The sequence below is a fragment of the Fundulus heteroclitus genome, chromosome 6, assembly GCF_011125445.2.
Source record: "Fundulus heteroclitus isolate FHET01 chromosome 6, MU-UCD_Fhet_4.1, whole genome shotgun sequence".
Taxonomy (NCBI): domain Eukaryota; kingdom Metazoa; phylum Chordata; class Actinopteri; order Cyprinodontiformes; family Fundulidae; genus Fundulus; species Fundulus heteroclitus.
In genome coordinates this window covers 1,671,805-1,688,563 of record NC_046366.1, presented here as the reverse complement: position 1 = coordinate 1,688,563, position 16,759 = coordinate 1,671,805, and the positions used below count along the sequence as shown (strand labels likewise).

The 16,759-nt window shown below is 40.3% G+C and overlaps 1 protein-coding gene across 3 annotated transcripts; it reads right to left on the bottom strand.

The window, feature by feature from the left end:
• Positions 1 to 3,329: 3,329 nt before the first annotated feature.
• On the bottom strand, positions 3,330 to 13,702 carry atg10 (ATG10 autophagy related 10 homolog (S. cerevisiae)). 3 transcript variants are annotated; one of them, XM_036137824.1, is made up of 7 exons: positions 13,590 to 13,702; positions 12,752 to 12,858; positions 12,556 to 12,672; positions 12,312 to 12,486; positions 9,075 to 9,172; positions 8,896 to 8,993; positions 3,330 to 4,029 (listed from the first exon to the last, which is right to left on the bottom strand). In XM_036137824.1, the coding sequence occupies exons 2-7, from the start codon at positions 12,854 to 12,856 to the stop codon at positions 3,900 to 3,902; spliced, it is 723 nt and encodes a 240-aa protein (XP_035993717.1). In that variant the 5' UTR covers positions 12,857 to 12,858; positions 13,590 to 13,702; the 3' UTR covers positions 3,330 to 3,899. The 3 variants fall into 3 exon arrangements, with proteins under 3 accessions (XP_035993717.1, XP_035993716.1, XP_035993718.1); XM_036137823.1 differs by having other exon boundaries at positions 13,372 to 13,636; XM_036137825.1 differs by having other exon boundaries at positions 12,423 to 12,486; positions 13,372 to 13,636.
• Between the last annotated feature and the right edge of the window lie 3,057 nt (positions 13,703 to 16,759).

Below are 16,759 nucleotides of genomic sequence, written 5' to 3'. Positions count from 1 at the left end.
CAGAATATGAATTTGACTCATTTTCAGGAATTTATTTCTCCAAAATTCTGAGACATTATAACAAACCCTTTCCTTATTATCTTTAAGGGTCACTTATACTATAACCAGAAAAATATTTCAGAATTTTACAGGAGACTTTTGGAAAAATATTATTAATAATAACGTCATCCTTGAACACAAATAGTTTTGTTTTATTCACCAAACAAAAATGTCATAAAGAACAGATTAACAGCCATAAAACGAATAAAAATTAACTTCCTCTCTTATAATTTTTTTTAAAATTCTCTAACAGAAACCACTGAATAAATCTAAAAGTGACCCAGTGAGCGGTCCTACATTTGCTCTTAAGATGTGGGATTTCAGCTGGATCCATCTGCAGGCTCTGTAAATGGTACCACTGATCGCAGGAGTCACATTGAATCTGGAAATATTCCCCACAAATGTAAAGTTAATCAAAACCATCAATAAGATAACATTTTTTTGTTTGTGATTACTTAAGGTGTACAGTCTCTAACACAAATCTTTACAGGAGTTAGACACTGGCCTGCCAGTAGCCCTGCACAGATTAATAGGTGGTATAATAAGTGTCTTGATGGATGTCTGCAAGGGGTTCATATTAGGGCTGGACGATATATAAAAAAAAAAAAAACATATCGATAACATAGAAATCATATTGATCGATATCGATAATTATCAGCAAATTCAAACATATATTCTAAGTGCAGCCCTGACCATTTTATGCTGTTGCTTAGCGACCTATTTTTAGATACAGACACACAAACACTCAATTAAAACTAAACCCTTTATTCAATCAACTTTTTACAAAATCTGTAGGATTTTAAAAAATAACGCGTCCTCTCTGAACTCTTTCAAGGGGGTGGAGCTTGTTGGCAGAGCTTCCTGGGTCTGCGTTGGTATATGAATAAATAAGGAAGGAAAACTGTTATTTTGTTGAATTTTTTATTGACCCTTTTTCTATCGTTGATATATGTCTATCGATCGATATATATTGTTATTGAATTATCGTCCAGCCCAGTTGATATGTTATCAATCATCTATCTGTTAAGTTCAGCAGTTACTGGTCACATTTGACTTGTTCATAATATTTTTACTGTTTATGGGTATAGTGTAACTTGATTAATACTAGGGGAATTAATCTACTTTATCTACATACTAAAGATAATGAAACTTTTCATTTCATATAACTTTTTAATAATAATAAAAATTGGTTCTGGACAACCCTATGTCTATGACAGAAGGCCCTGGCATCAGTGGTTTGGAGGCTTGTACGGTTTATCAATGATAAACCGTACAAACACTTCAAAGTATTTTCAACTGCTCTAAGGAAAATTATTAGCTGCTGCATACTTTTCTTTTCATACTTGGCTATACTTTTTCTTTTTTCTTTTTTAGCTCCTGGCACCATCAGGAACGCATCTATTGATAAAAATTATTAAGAAGCTTTTGATGAACAGTAAGCCTAAAATGAAGAAGGAGATAATGAGGAGAAGGAATAACAGGAAGAGGAGGAAGAATGAAATTATTTGGAAAACAAGAACTCTGTAAAAAAAAAATGTATGAAGCAAAAAGATTACCAAGCAAGGGGGTATCAATTTCAAGATGGACCACTAAACAGTAATCCTAACCCACTGAGTTATTTGTAATAAATCCCATAAGGGTATAATTGTTGTTCTTAGCAATTTGGAGAATTAAAATTAGTCAAAAGCACACCCCAGATTGGCATTATGATGAACCTTTATTTGATATTTCTTCAAACATCTACAGTAAAATTATGAAACATTTATTCTATTTATAGTATAAGTGTGTGAAACTAATTGTTTTATTATGAAACAATTAGCCCTCTTACCGTAATGGACCATGTATGCGCAAAGCTAAACCTTAAGAGACAGCTGACATTGGCTCACTTGACCGCAATCTGAAAATCGGGGACAACTCCCTACTAGATCCATGAGTTATCGTCTTTAAAACGACTCGTCCTGTTCTCGGCTGACATGCTGGAGCAACGGAGAGAAAAAGGATAGACGATAAATGAAATTATGAGTGACTATTGAAGCGATGCGGTCTCGAAAGGCAGCGGCAGGAGTTTATACAGATTGCAAGACCCAGCATTTAGGTAGTCCACTTCTGCTTTTTAGCAAGGGAATTTGCATATCAGCTAAACATTTGGATCCGAGCTAAATATTTAGTTACAAACTAAATTGAGTTACAAACTAAATACTTAGGTTCAAACTAAATATTTAGGTCCAAGCTAAATATTGAGTTTGCAAATTAAGTATTTAGTTTGCTACTTAAATATTTAGTTTGGAACTCTGACAGTTATAAATATATGAATTACATGGTGACAATATGACTAACCCCTGTTTTTTCTCTTACAACACGCTAAATAGCCCAAAATATTGTTCATTTTTGACTGTGTAACTTTACAAACGGCACCCCATATGTTGGAGTGTGGCTAAATATAAACTGTTACTCATGTAAAGTGCCTCGAGATGACATGTTTCATGAATTGACGCTATATAAATAAAATTGAATTGAATTGAATGTCTCTCAACGCGTGTGGGCTGCTACTGTCATCTGGTGGTGGTCATTGCTCACAGCAATGGTTTGCATGCAGCCAAATTCCTCCAGTGGAACGACTGTCACTCCACCATCACATTAGGTAATCCTCATACCGGGCATACTGACTTCACAAGGGGAATATTTAGCACACTTTTAGATCCTGTTAAAAGAAAGGCCCTGTCTAATTCTACCACAGGACTTTCAAGGAAGATTTCCAACTTTAAACTTCAGCAAAGTTTACAGATTACCAAGAATTTTGGTTTGCCTTTAGAGTATCCGGTTCTCTTCTGTGGTGTTCACGTTTGCTCTCATCTACATCAAATTCTACAAAAAATATGTCTTTGAAGGTGGTAGATTTAGTGATTATGCATTATCCTGTAGTGTGTAGGAAGGCATATGTATTTATACAGTAGGATACACAGAAACTTAGAAGACTTTTTCATTCCCAATGTACATTTGAGAGAAATTCTGTACAAGGCTCCAAGTAAAAACAGAAGACAAAAGAGAAAGATTTTTATAAAAATATTACCTATGTTTCTGTCCCATATTTTTATAAAATTAAGGGGAGTACGGACATATATTTCTTTCCAATTAAAGCAGTGATCAGTATGGCCGGTAATCATCAGGCCTGGGTTTGCCTTGTAAAATTGAGCACAGCTTCATAATTTAACTATGACTTTTTCACACAGGGCCAGGTTGGCTTAAATAGCTTGTTTCCTTAGTAAATTAAATTATCAAACTTCTTCTGGTATTGTCTCAGGTTATCTTTATTCATTTACAAAATATTTTGTTTGTTTGTTTGTTGTGATCTGAAACACTGAAGTGGTACAAAAATGAAAAACAGAAGAAATCTGTAAAGGGTCAAACACTTTTTCACAAAACAGGAGCTATAATTCATAGAGCATGTTCATATTTTATTCGGGAACAATGCTCCCATCTGACCAGGAAGGCTGGTCTGATCTCAGAAGATTTTTCTCATTCCCTCCATCACTGATTCTGGCTGTTTTCTATTTACAAAATGGAAATGAAATCAATGAAACACACAAACATTTGTCTGATCTTTATAACTATACTTTTTTCCAATTGAAGCTTACACATTTATTAATAACAATCCAGATGTAGTAACTCAAGAGCATCAAATATATTCAGCATCAACAGAACCCTTTTGAGTATGAAAACATATTTAGGCTGAAAAAATGATCAAGGAAAAAGTAGAGGGAAACTTAAGTTGTTATTCCAATATCAGACACGAGCCTCTAGAGTAACACAAACTGTCCCAAACATCTTCATGGTGCAGGTGAAGCGGAGCCGCTGGAGCTTTAGCTTCTGTCAGATTGTGTGTCGCTTAGTGAATCGGCAGAAGGGAGATTTGTGGAGTACTTCAGCGATACATCCAAACCCACAACCGGCCCCACCACGCTGAGCCAGGATAGCACATAGTTCACGGGCCTGTTGGCATGGACACATACAAGTCAATGGGTTAACATGATTCCATGCAGACATCACACGTCCTATCACCTAAGGCAGTTCACAGCTTTCCTTCTTGAGGCATTACTTGGACTCGGATTGAGATAATCCTAACCGTAAATCCCCAAAATGTCCCCAAAACCAATCAGAATAATTTAGAAATCTGTTGATGCTGAGACCCAGGCTGATACCTTCTTAAAATTTCATGAAAACCAGCTTATATGTCTGAAACTCGGACTACACTTCATTAGCATTACATTTACTCACTTAGCAATAATGTTCAGGGGTCTCATTTATAAAGCTTATGTATGCACAAAATGGGGCCTGAAACGTGCATATGTCACTTTCCACGCAAAAGTTGGGATCTATAAAAAATAAAACAAAAACTCGGCGGGAAATTGTGCGGTCCTCGCAGCAGCTCTGACCTAGACTTACGCTCGTTTTGGAGACATGGGACATTTGAGACGCAGATGGTGAAGTGGTGAAATGCAGCCAAACTGCAAACAATTTAACTCCATATTCAATTCAATTAAATTTTATTTATATAGCGCCAATTGATGAAACATGTAATCTCAAGGCACTTTACAAATTCAAATTCATATCAGACATATCAGAGGACCATATAAGATTTTAATCATAACATGACGTAATTATAACCCTTCTGAACCGCTGTGTTATTCATGCTTGCGCTGATGACACATAACTAGACATAAGCACCATTCAAATAAATATTGTATACAGGGTTTCATGGTATAAATTTATTAAGTTCCCGACCAGACAATAATACATTAGATCTGCAGAACCACACAGGTTTGGACAGAAAAGGCCTGCTCATTTCTACAGGACTGTTTTGAAATCACTGACTGGGATGCATTTAAAGAGGGTGCTGACTTAGAAAGCTACACATCATCTGTGCTTTCCTATATGCGGTCAGTGCTGAAGACCCGGTATGCAGCATTCAGATCTGGAGACAGAGTGGACTACTGCAGGTCTAGAAGCAAACTCAAACAGGCATCCAGAAGGCCAAGCAAAGGTACAAGCAGCGCATCGAGGACCATTTCAGCAGCAACAATCCATGCGACATGTGGAGATGCATCAGAAACATCACGGACTACACGTGCAGCGACCAGCTGCTAAGGAATGATCCGGCTCTCCCTGACACCTTAAACAGCTTCTTCACACGGTTTGACTCTCCAAGCAGCAGGGAGCCTGAACATCTTCCCCAGCCAGCGGAGCACCACCAGCCTCTTGTCCTGTAGCTCCACCAAGTGACCTCTTCCCTAAAAAAAAGTCAGTACCAACCAGACCACAGGTCCTGTGCGGACCAGCTAGCAGGGGTCTTTCTAGACATCTTCAACCTCTCCCTGCAGCTCTCCACGGTTCCTGCCTGTCTAAAATCATCCATATCATGCCTGTCCCCAAGAAACCAACCATCACCTGCCTCTATGATTATCGTCCCATCGCTCTGACCCCCGTCATCATGAAGTGCTTTGAGAGGATCCTCCTAAAGTACATCAAGGACACCATCCCTGCTGGCCTGCAGATCGCCAACAGGGAGAATCGCTCCACAGAAGATGCTGTCTCATTAGCACTGCACTCAGCTCTGACTTATCTGCAGCATCTCAACACCTATGTTAGGATGCTCTTCATGGACTTCAGCTCAGCATTCAACACTGTGATCCCAGAGATGCTGGCTCTGAAGCTCCACAAAATGGACTATCCACACCTCTCTGCTCCTCACCAACAGGCTTCAGCAATCAAAGATTTTCTGATCAATGATGATGACTGGCCAATATGCCACTTTAGACTTCAAGCATTGCATTCTGCCATAACTGACGGGGGAAAGTGGCTACAACCCCCCAGTTTCTGGGTGCAAACACCAGAGCGCAGAGAAATGCACGCTCACCATGCAGCTCTCAGCCGAACGTCCTGTAAGCTTTCTAAACTGCTTTTTGCATTTTTATTTGTTTGGAGGGGTGTTCTTTATTATTCTGGGGGAAACTTCTCATTCCCCCAGTGTACCTCCCTCTTCTGAATGTCAATATGAGCACACAGCCTCAGAAGAATTTGAACACAGAGTACGGTGGTCATCTAACGTTTAAAACTGCAATCACTACCGACAACTCACCACAGAAAAAAAGGAGGAAAAGAACTCTCGGCAGACAGTATCATGAAAGTTATCTTTCTTATGGCTTCAGTTGGATTTGATCAACTGTCCTCAGCCCAAGTGCTTCCTCTGTTGGGAGAAGCTTGCTAATGCTAACATGGTTCCAAGCAAGCTAAAGAGGCACTTAGAAACCCAACATCCATTTCATGTTCAAAGAAACTTAGCCTACTTTAAAAGAACGCAGGATTTGAACCAGAGGCAGCGAGTTTGTTTGTTGGATTGTGTGAAAGTGTCTGAAAAGGCAACAGAGACTAGTTACATGTTAGCGGAGCTTATTGCAAAGCAGAAGAAGCCTCACACAATAGTGGAGACGCTCATCCTCAACGCTTGCAAAAAACAAACAGCATCACGCTGAGTCCAGATGCCGAAAAATGAGCTGTCCAAAGAGCCGTCATCTAATAATACAATCAAACGAAAAATCAACGACATGTCACAAGACATTGAGCAACATGCAGAGAAACTGTATGCGAGCGGCAGATTTTCCCTACAAACAGACAAATCTATTCACATAAGTGGGGCTTCCCAACTTCTGGCAGACATCAGATATGTTGATGGTGACTCTATCAAGGAGACTTTTCTTCTTCTGCAAAGAAATGCAAGACCATACTACGGCAGAAGAAATATTCAGGGCAACTAATTTAAACTAACTCAGGGTAAACTATTTAAATGAGGACAGTCTGACCTGTAATATGTGCATCAGTCTTTGCACAGATGGTGCGGCACACATGACGGGAAGAGTGAAATGATCTAAGGTGAAAGCTCAAAACCCACATATTGATAAACCACTGCATTTTGCACCAAGAGGTGTTACTTACCAAAACCACCTCCCTCCAGAGCTGACCGAGGTGCTGAATCAGGCTGTGCAGACGGTGAGTTATATCAAATCAAGGCCCCTGAAATCTTGCCTCTTCTCCCGGCTGTGCGCCGAAGTGGGAGCTGACCACTAAAGCCTGATCCTCCTGTTATAAAAAATATTATTCTGAAGTCACTATGGCCTCACACCACTCGGACATAGGAGGCCTGCAGACATGATGGCTGTGTATAAGATCCACTGTTTGCTGATTGCAAGGCCAAATGCTGCAGCTGCTGGGGGATACTGATTGTCTACAATAGACTGTCTTTGTTTTGTCTCATGGGAAGGCCACTGTGCAGTATTAGGGGGAGCTGAAAAACAAGACAGGCAGAGACAGGCAGAGACAGGCAGACACAGACCGCAGCGGGACCGTGGGGTGCGATTACTTTCCATCTGTGTGATCTCTGCTCTGTTTCTCAATAAAAGTGCTGGAACTGCATCACCACCGTCTTTTCATTTAGTAATGATTGAAATTAAGTATTATTGTTTAGAATTCCATCCACACTTCCACACAGAGGTACGTTGGCTGTCACGGGGGAAAGTCCTAACCTGTCTTTATGAGCTTCGGGAAGAACTAGTTTTCACACAAACACAATGTACCACATAAGGACAAGATCGCGGATGAGAGGTGGCGCGCCAGGCTGGCCTACCTCGCAGACATATTTAGCCATGTTAATGAGTTAAATGTCAAGATCCAGGGCAGGAATGAAGACATTTTATCATCCAGACAAGATTCGGGGATTTATGAAAAAACTTACCCTGTGGTGCGAGGCTTTGCAACAGGTCTCCATGGAAATGTTTCCGCTGATATCAGCTGCGCCACAGGCAGCGAGGGAGCTCACTGTATATGCCAAACACCTTCTGACCTTAAAAGAGAGGTCTGAGCTCTATTTCCCCTGTGTGGCTGACGAAGACTGTGACTGGATCCGAGACCCATTCAACGAGGAATCCTCAACAGAAAAGCTCACCATGAAAGAGGGAGAGGAGTGTGCAGAGCTCCATGTGGACCGCACACTGAAACTCAAAACTGGATCAGTTTTGGTTGGCTTCTGCATTGGAGTACCCAAGCATCTCTCACCACGTGACTGAGCAACTTCTTCTTTTCCCCACTACCTACCTGTGTGAGTTAGCATTCTCTGCTCTGATCTCCATGAAGAACAACAGGTGGTCACAGCTCTCCGTTGAACAGGACTTACGAGTGGCCCTCTCCTCAGTGCCGCATAGGATTAAATAAAAATCTGCGTGCTCCTACTGGCACATGTATCTCACTAATGTGTAATTATGCAACATATTTGTATGTGAAAATATTTATAATTGCAAGTTTCAATACTGATTCCAAATGTTACGTTAATAATTTGTAGGTCACCACCATTGACAGTTCAGCTTCCTTCCAATGACAGTTCTAAGTGCTTAATCTTTGTGACCTGCCTGTTTTAAATGGGTGTGTTGCTGCTTTGATGAAGCCTAATTTAATCAATTAATCACGCTGGTTATATCTTTTTAGAGGAATTAATAAGTGAAGAAGGACTCTCATATAACATGGGTTTGAGCTCCTCCCATATCGTCAGCAATATGGGAGAAGGCCAATTCCTGACTCGTACCAAATTCTGCATCCAGCCAACATGAAGAAAATCAGTACACCAACAACAGATAACGGGAGTTGATATGGGAAAATTTTGAAATATACCAAAAATAGTAGTGCAAGCATTATCATCTTGGCCTTTCTCGAGTCACTGTGGAGCACCCAACAAAGCTTTCTTCAAAGTATCATTTAAAGCTTTTAGCAGCGAGTGCCTTTGTTGGATGGAGAACTCAGCTGTGACCCTACCTGCCTTGATCCTGAGCAACCTGCAGCACAGGCCCCATGAACTCCTCTGTTCTACAAGGATGAAGGAAAAAGAACGGTTGGCCAAGCAAGGGGTGTTCCTGTCACAAAGACCAAGAAATAAGATTTCAGCACAGCTTTATAGAGACCCATGGGTACAAGTAAAAGGTAGTAATTCTTACCTGCTGACTTATTGCATTCAAAGGAGAATTCCGAAGACAAAGCCTGAAGTTTGGGTGGATGGTGCCCCACATCTCCTCTAATGTCAGGCTCTTTCCCTCTGAGACAAGAGGACGAAGAATTGCGTAAAACACTCTAAGGGCGTTGTTAAACACACAAAAGTTTAAATAATTATTTTACTTTCTAATAGGGCTGCACAATGTCATTAAAGTTTTTATTTTTCCTCCATTTGATCTGAAGGCCCTTGGAGAGAACGTATTAATAGGCAAATCAGTGTAAAGTATATAAAACCAAATTAAGTAAAAATGTAGACATTTAAAATATCATTAAAGTCACTTACTGTACAGCCAGAGTGTTATCTTTTGACTGACAACTGCTTTCACAGACATGCTGTGGAGATCCAGATCCAGGGTAGAAAACAGAGGACACCACAGATATCTACAGCTGCTATTTCTATTCAGTTCAATTGGGTGAACTGGTGCATTATTAAAAATTCACCTCCTGGAGTGGAGGTTGAAGGCTCCTATATACTCTCAGACTGTGAGCCACGCAGATTCCGAGCTGACCTTTTACCCTTCAATCGAGCAAACATTTCTTGAGACAAATTCCTACAACTCTCACACTTTTTGCTGGGACGAAGCGGGGGAAGGGATGGTAAAATGTTTGATTAGCTGGTTGAGCACTTAAGAGTCGTTTCTTTGTCACATAGAAAACAGGTTGACGTGAAGACTTTTTGACCCTCAGCAGTTTATAGTGTGACACTGCGTACACAGTCGTAAAAATTTAGTTCTGCGTGTACTGTCAGCCCAGAGCCTGCACTTTTTACAGCCCTAGTAAAGACACACTTGGAGAAGTCGGGATTCTTAAATAACCCCCCCCACAAAGATTAGAATTAGTGTTACACCAATACCGATACCAGTATGGGACGGGGCCCCGATCCAGCACTAAAATTGTGGTATCGGTATCGGCGAGTACCAACAGATAGAACACCGATACCATTTTGATGTTTGTATGTCACTTGAACGCAGCCTTCTCTCCCCCGACTAGTATTATACATGTTATATAAGTTTATGAAAGTTGCTCTAGTTTAGCCTTTGACAGCAAAACTCAGGGTTTAAAAGAGATTATTCAATGATTAATATAATTTTACTGTCTTACTGTTGCCCTACTATTATACATGTTATAATTTCATGAATGTTGCACTATTTTGGCCTTTGAGAGCCAAATGTTTATTCAACTGTTGTCACCCATTTCAGGTGGTAAAAAGTTCTACTACCCTAAGTAGTATGAAGTTTTTCATATATACACACACATCAATTTCAAACAGATGGTATCGGTATCTGCCAATACTGCGCAGCCAGGTATTGGGTATTGTATCGGGGCCAAAAAATGGCATTGGCGCAACACTAGTTAGAATTCCAATATGGCAACGGCCAGGAAAGCTGTTTTGTTGTTAGTACCGCTTGTGTAACATTTATTCTAGACGCACTCTTACAACTGTGTCTTGTAAAATAAACATGTTTTATCAGATCTTACTGCTGCTTATGCGAGGAGCCGCCATAATGGATCCGACAATTGGCCATAAAAGAATTCTGAGAGGAAAGTCTGACTATAGCGGCCGTTACTGTTACTTTCAATTGGAAGCCGGGATTTACAAGTTCCGCCTGCAAAGGGAATGCAGATCAATCCGTGTCGTACTGTTAGCTTAGCATGTAGCATTTCATTTTTCTTGTCTGTCTGCCTGGAAGAATAACACTATTGTGTATCTTGTCTGTAAAGAGGGTCGCGTGTTTTCTCCTGGTTGTACTCCACATGTTAAAACACTTTAAAACTTCCACCAGCAGCTCAGTATCTGGTCAGTGGAGCGGCTGCAGGGAGGAGAGGGGCTGAGTGTCTGTGCACTGTTGTCAGAATAATGGGTCAGTTTATATAGATTTTGACACAAACCATTATCTTTGAATAATTACATTTTTATCCATTATGTAGAGACATTGCTTATTCTGACAACCCTACTATATCCCATCTATGGTATCACTGTGGCTGGTGTATAAAAAAATATTTTTTATACACCTGCAAGTAAAGCCCGGAGGCCTGCCAGGCTTATAATACAGTGGGGGAAACCTGAATTTACATTCAAACCAAATAGAATGTAAACCAAATGAAGATTTCCTCCATCTTCACCATCTCCACTTTTGCATAGCAGATTTCTCTCGTCTTGGCCCTTCACAGTTGCCACTCCACCCAGTACAGACCGACCCGTTTCAGTGACTGGCCTGAGTGTCAATGCTTTTGATAATACGTGGGAGTATTACAATATGCTTCAAGACTCTACTTCAGTCTGAGACATGACTGTTTGATTTGCACTTTAGAGGGCTGACAAATGGGTGTTTCTGGCAACAGGAAGTAAGATAATCTTGATGTCTCTAGCCCCATTTCCTCTCCCCTTGTTAAACCGATTCGTGCCGAGCTCGGTCCGAGCTCGGATCAGTTAACCAAGCCGAGCTTGGTTCTGACGACCATTTACACATCATGCTATCTCGGTTCCTTGGTTCCTCCTCGCCTCCTAGTGACGATCTGCGGTACTACTGCTCTCTGGGATCGAAGGCAGGACCAAGCAAATCAAAATGCTTGGTATTAATTGTGATACGTTGTTGTTTGCGGAAAGTCAGGCGAAGACAGCAACTTTTGGTGGATTTACTTGACAGAGTCAGCTTTTGGGAAGTGGATAAGACAAACGAATGTCTAATAAGGATTTACAGACACAGGAAACAATGACAGACGCTGAGGTTTTTCACACTGCTAAGCAGAATCATCACTGGAAATCGTGTGTCATGGTAAGGAAGCTAGTATTATTATGAATGTATGAGATGTCAGCAGGCTGTAAGAAGATGACGCAGTCTGCTCATGCGCTCTTTGTTATCAGAGAACCGGGCCACTGAAAAATGGAGCCAAGCCCACCTATTGAACTGGTCTGCAGTTAGAGCGGTCCGGTTGTGTCTAGCTCGGTTCAGTTCAGTTTGCGTTCCATTTACACTCGATAGTTATCTCAGTTACCGAGCTTGGACTGGTCTCAGCACGGTTAAAAAGGGGTAGTGGAAACGGGGTATATCAAAATGTCCTACTAGACCGCTTCAAAAACACATTACGTAGTTTTTAAGAACCCTAAAAATGTCAACTTTATGCAACATGAAAAAACAACAAAGTGAGTAAGATGCTGTTTTTTTTTTTGTGTGACTAACCCAAAGTGAATGCTCTAAAGTACAGCACAGGAGCACCATAGCTACAAGAGTGCAGGATGTGATACTCGTACTGCAGCACCCGGCTGCTGCTCTTAGTCACTGAGTAGCTACCATCGTCTTCCTCATCCATGTCATCTTTGAGAATGTCCGGACCAGTGGAGGTCACGGGGTCTGGCTGTGAAAGAACAGACACACTGTCAGACACGGTTATCTTTACCTGCTTCAAAGTGAACCAAATAGTTACCTTTTCAGGTCCAGTGGAGTCACAGGGTGTCTCTGGCTGTAGGTGTTTGAGAAGCGGACCCCAGTCAGCGGGAACTGACCTGAGAGCAGTCTTCCTGAGGTAGCCTTCCTTTGACCCCTGCAGCCATATTAGGAAGTGACCAAAACCATTGAGCTTCTAACGCTCTAACAGACAGTAGGCCTACACACCTGCTCACCTGAACGGCTTCCCAGCTCCAGCCATCCCTCAACTGATCTGAGCGCCGAAGGAGCAACTGGCAGCAGCGACTGAACTGCTCCTCATCCAGGACATGGCTGTTCATCTCTGAAGGGGACATGGAGGAAACTGTAGAACATGTGGGGCCGCACTTACCCACACATACATGCAGAAAATTATTTAAATCTAAAGATGTCATTTTTAAAACGTCCCCATTAGGAAAAGATTTTTTTATTTTATTTTTGCCAAACCAGCAGACATGAGTGGGCATGCGCTGGTTGCTGGTATAAGGATTCATGGAAATCTTCTGCTTCTCCACTTTAAAGTCCTTTTAATGAGACATCAGAGAACGTTTTCTCCGGCTGTTTAATGGAGCATAGTCCACCCCACAGTGAGCAGCTTTCTATACGTTTTACTCTTTGACAGACAGAACGGGGTAAAACGAGCACATTTACTGAAAAGAACAAACAAACAAACTTCTGGACCGAAAACTAAATAATAAAAAAACAACAAAAAAACGGGCGATCAACCCAATACAAGTTTCAGCAAATATAATTGTTGTTTTTCTGCCGATTATATTTACTCCTCTTAAATAGATTAGAATCAAACAAACAAAAATACCATAAACTGGCAGAATGGTCCTTTATTGAGAAGCTTCGGTTCAGACTGCGTAGAAAGAAGCGATCGAGCCCAATATCGCCGAGCAGCAGCAGCTCAGCAGCTCGCTGCTGAGTCGGATCATGTCGGAACACACGTAGACTTGGGGAGAACCTCAGCCAGTTCCTGCTGGAATGTCATTTTACAGCAGATTTCTCTGGCTTCACACCTAAAACTGTTACCTTCTGAGTAAATACGGAAGACAGCGGCGCTCAGCGATGACAGTGCGACGTCGTCGCTACCATAGACATAAATAGTAGACCCAAAATCGGCCGCTTTCACCTATGGGCTTTGACGGGATTTAGTGGCGCCATCTTGGGGCGGTTGAAAGCTCAGCTCACTGTAATGTGTTGACCAGGCGCAGAATCAATTTTAAACAACTATAACTCGTGGAATATTGAACTAATTTTCATGTTGTTGTTGTTTTTTTTTTTTTTTTTTTTTTGCTTAAAACTTTAAAACTATAGCTATTATAACAACTGGTCCAGTGCGTTTAAATAATCTTAGTGCGGTTAAAAGTAATATAATATTCTGACAGGATGTATGTATGTTTCAAAACACAACCACTAATTTTTACAAGTTTTTTATTGCTATATAAACAAACACATTTGTGCATGTACACATATATATGTACATATATAAATACGTTCCAAAAAGAATCCGTGATAGGCGAAATCCGTGAAGTAGTAACCTTTATTTTTATTATTTTTTTTACAATTATTATACGATGAAATACTCCATAGGACATTGAAACCATAGAACAAATTTTATTTACAGGCCCAAGCATTTAACAAATAAAAGTACTGTATAAAATAATAATTTTAATCATCAATACGAACTGAAGGCTTCACATTGCGGAGATCAGCACCGCCCCACCGCGACCCGAGTCATTGGATTAGAACGGGAGAAAATTCAAAATGATTATGAAAAAAAAAATACAAAGTACAGTAGGACAAATAGTGACTCACGTGTATTTCACTGTTTATCTGACTGAGCCGCTGCATCCTGACTCCGCTCTGTATCGTTTTTTTCTTCTAAAGCCCGCGGTGCATGTGTGTTTTTTGTCGGGAGAAAAACATAGTTATTGGTAGTTGTTGTCGCTCTTTTTTTCTTCTGGGCAAAAATATTCTTATAAACCGACATGCCACCATCGATTATGTTTGAGAACTGTAATGAACGGCTGGTCAAGGAGGTTACAAGGAATAACAGAGGCACGGTTTCCCATTAAATATATAATTTATTAAATATACAGGTACCAAGAAACAAATCAATGTATTTTATTGTACACAAAAACTAACTAGTTTAAAAGTGAGCACCTATGCTGGTCTGGAATCCTGCTAACTGTGAAGAAAAGTTAAAAACCCAGTTCAATTAAGTAGATCCCTTGGGAGGGGGGGAGAACGACTGCAAAACACAAACTGAATACACCTTAGTGTTCCCCAACAAAAACACACTCACTCCCAAAACCCTAGTGCATAATACAAAAAGAAAACAAACTCTCCTCCCACTAATCCCCTTAACTCAATCTGAATAAAACCAGGGGGTCCCAGGTGGGTCGAACCTGGACAACAACCAAAGAAACAGCAAAACAGAACTAAAATTCCAACTGAAACAGTAACAGGTCAGCCTCTAGTCTGGAAAAACCAGTCCACGGTTCTTTGTGTTTGCCTTCAAAAAGGGTTGCCTTTACAGGAATCCTCTGCCTCGAATGTGCTTTCCCTAACCATTTGCCCCCTTTTAACTGGAAAGGCTGATTGCCTCTCATTAAACCCCAGCTGCGCACGATCCCAGCGTCCTCCATATGTGGCAGGAGGGAGAGTGTGCAGCACTATGCTTCCGGCTACATATATATATATATATATATATATATATATATATATATATATATATATATATATATATATATATATATATATATATATATATATAGATAGATAGATAGATATATAGATATATAGATATATGAATATATATATATATATATATATATATATATATATATATATATATATATATATATATATATATATAGATATATAGATAGATATATATAGATAGATAGATAGATAGATAGATAGATAGATAGATAGATAGATAGATAGATACTGGGTGCGATTTGCCAAGGCGGATGGGGGGGGGGGGGGATTTACCCCCCCTCTGTGACCCCCCCCCCCCCCCCCCCCCCTCTGGTCATTCATGTTTTATCCCTGGGGGGGATACATTCCTCCCCCCCTCTGGTCTGAATAAGTAATATTATGGATTTTTACGAATGTATATAAATTAGGGCTGTCAGTTTTAACGCGTTATTAATGCGTTAGACCACAACCACACCGTTCCCTAATGTTTTTTCCCCGCCGCGCTCTCCGGACTGTGTTTCTTTTATCCTCTACGCTTTCCGTATAGTTTCAAGAGCGCTAGAGACTGTAGCAAAACAGACCCGCGCTCACTGTTGCACAGACTGTTTATTTCATGCAACTTTGGGCTTGTTTTTTTTTTTTCTAAAGGCGCTTGTAAATTTCATAATCAATTATTTGGGCTCTAAAATAAGTGACGAAACAGCGGTTATTAAGAGACCTGCCTGCACTAGACACTTTGTATCCAGCTGAAATATCCCTCCGCCATAGGAGCCGACGGTAGTAAAGGCAGACACAGCAACTCTGCACGTATTTTCTGCAGTTTACGGTACAATAACCGGTGATAACTGCTGAAAGTAGATTACTTGGTGCAGATCACCATTTTAAGCAGACATTGGTTCTGAAGATGAGTTTTTAACATGCTGATAACATTGCAGAAACTCAACCCATAAACCGCACTTTAATGCTTATTAATTTGTTTTCTCTGTATTTGACAAACTAAGGCTGAATTACGTTGCCAAACGAAGGACCTGAAGTTACTAAACAGTTGCTAAACAGTCTCTTTCAGGGTATTAAGCTCCTGCCCAGTTGCAAGCAAAGTGTAAGACTGGAATGACCTTGAAATTTAAAACCTTTTTTCAAGGTTTAAGCTGTATGGATATGGATATGGATATAAACAGCAAGCAAAAATATTGTTGTTGGTGTGAAAGCTCAGAATTAGATGTGTGTGAGAGAGAGTGAAAAAAAACGAACAATAAAACTTATGACTTTATTAAAATGTAAATTTTTTGTTAATTCTTATGTATATGCCTAATACCATGTCTATCTTTGTTTAAGAGGCAAAAAAATATATCGGCATGGTATTTATTTACAAATTTATTTAGACATTGTGTAAACATCAAGGCGTCATGATTAGTCATTTAGCGATTATAGTCCAGAGTTTAACATTTGGCACTAGGATGTTTTCATTCCAATTCTGAAAAGTGCTTGAAAAATAA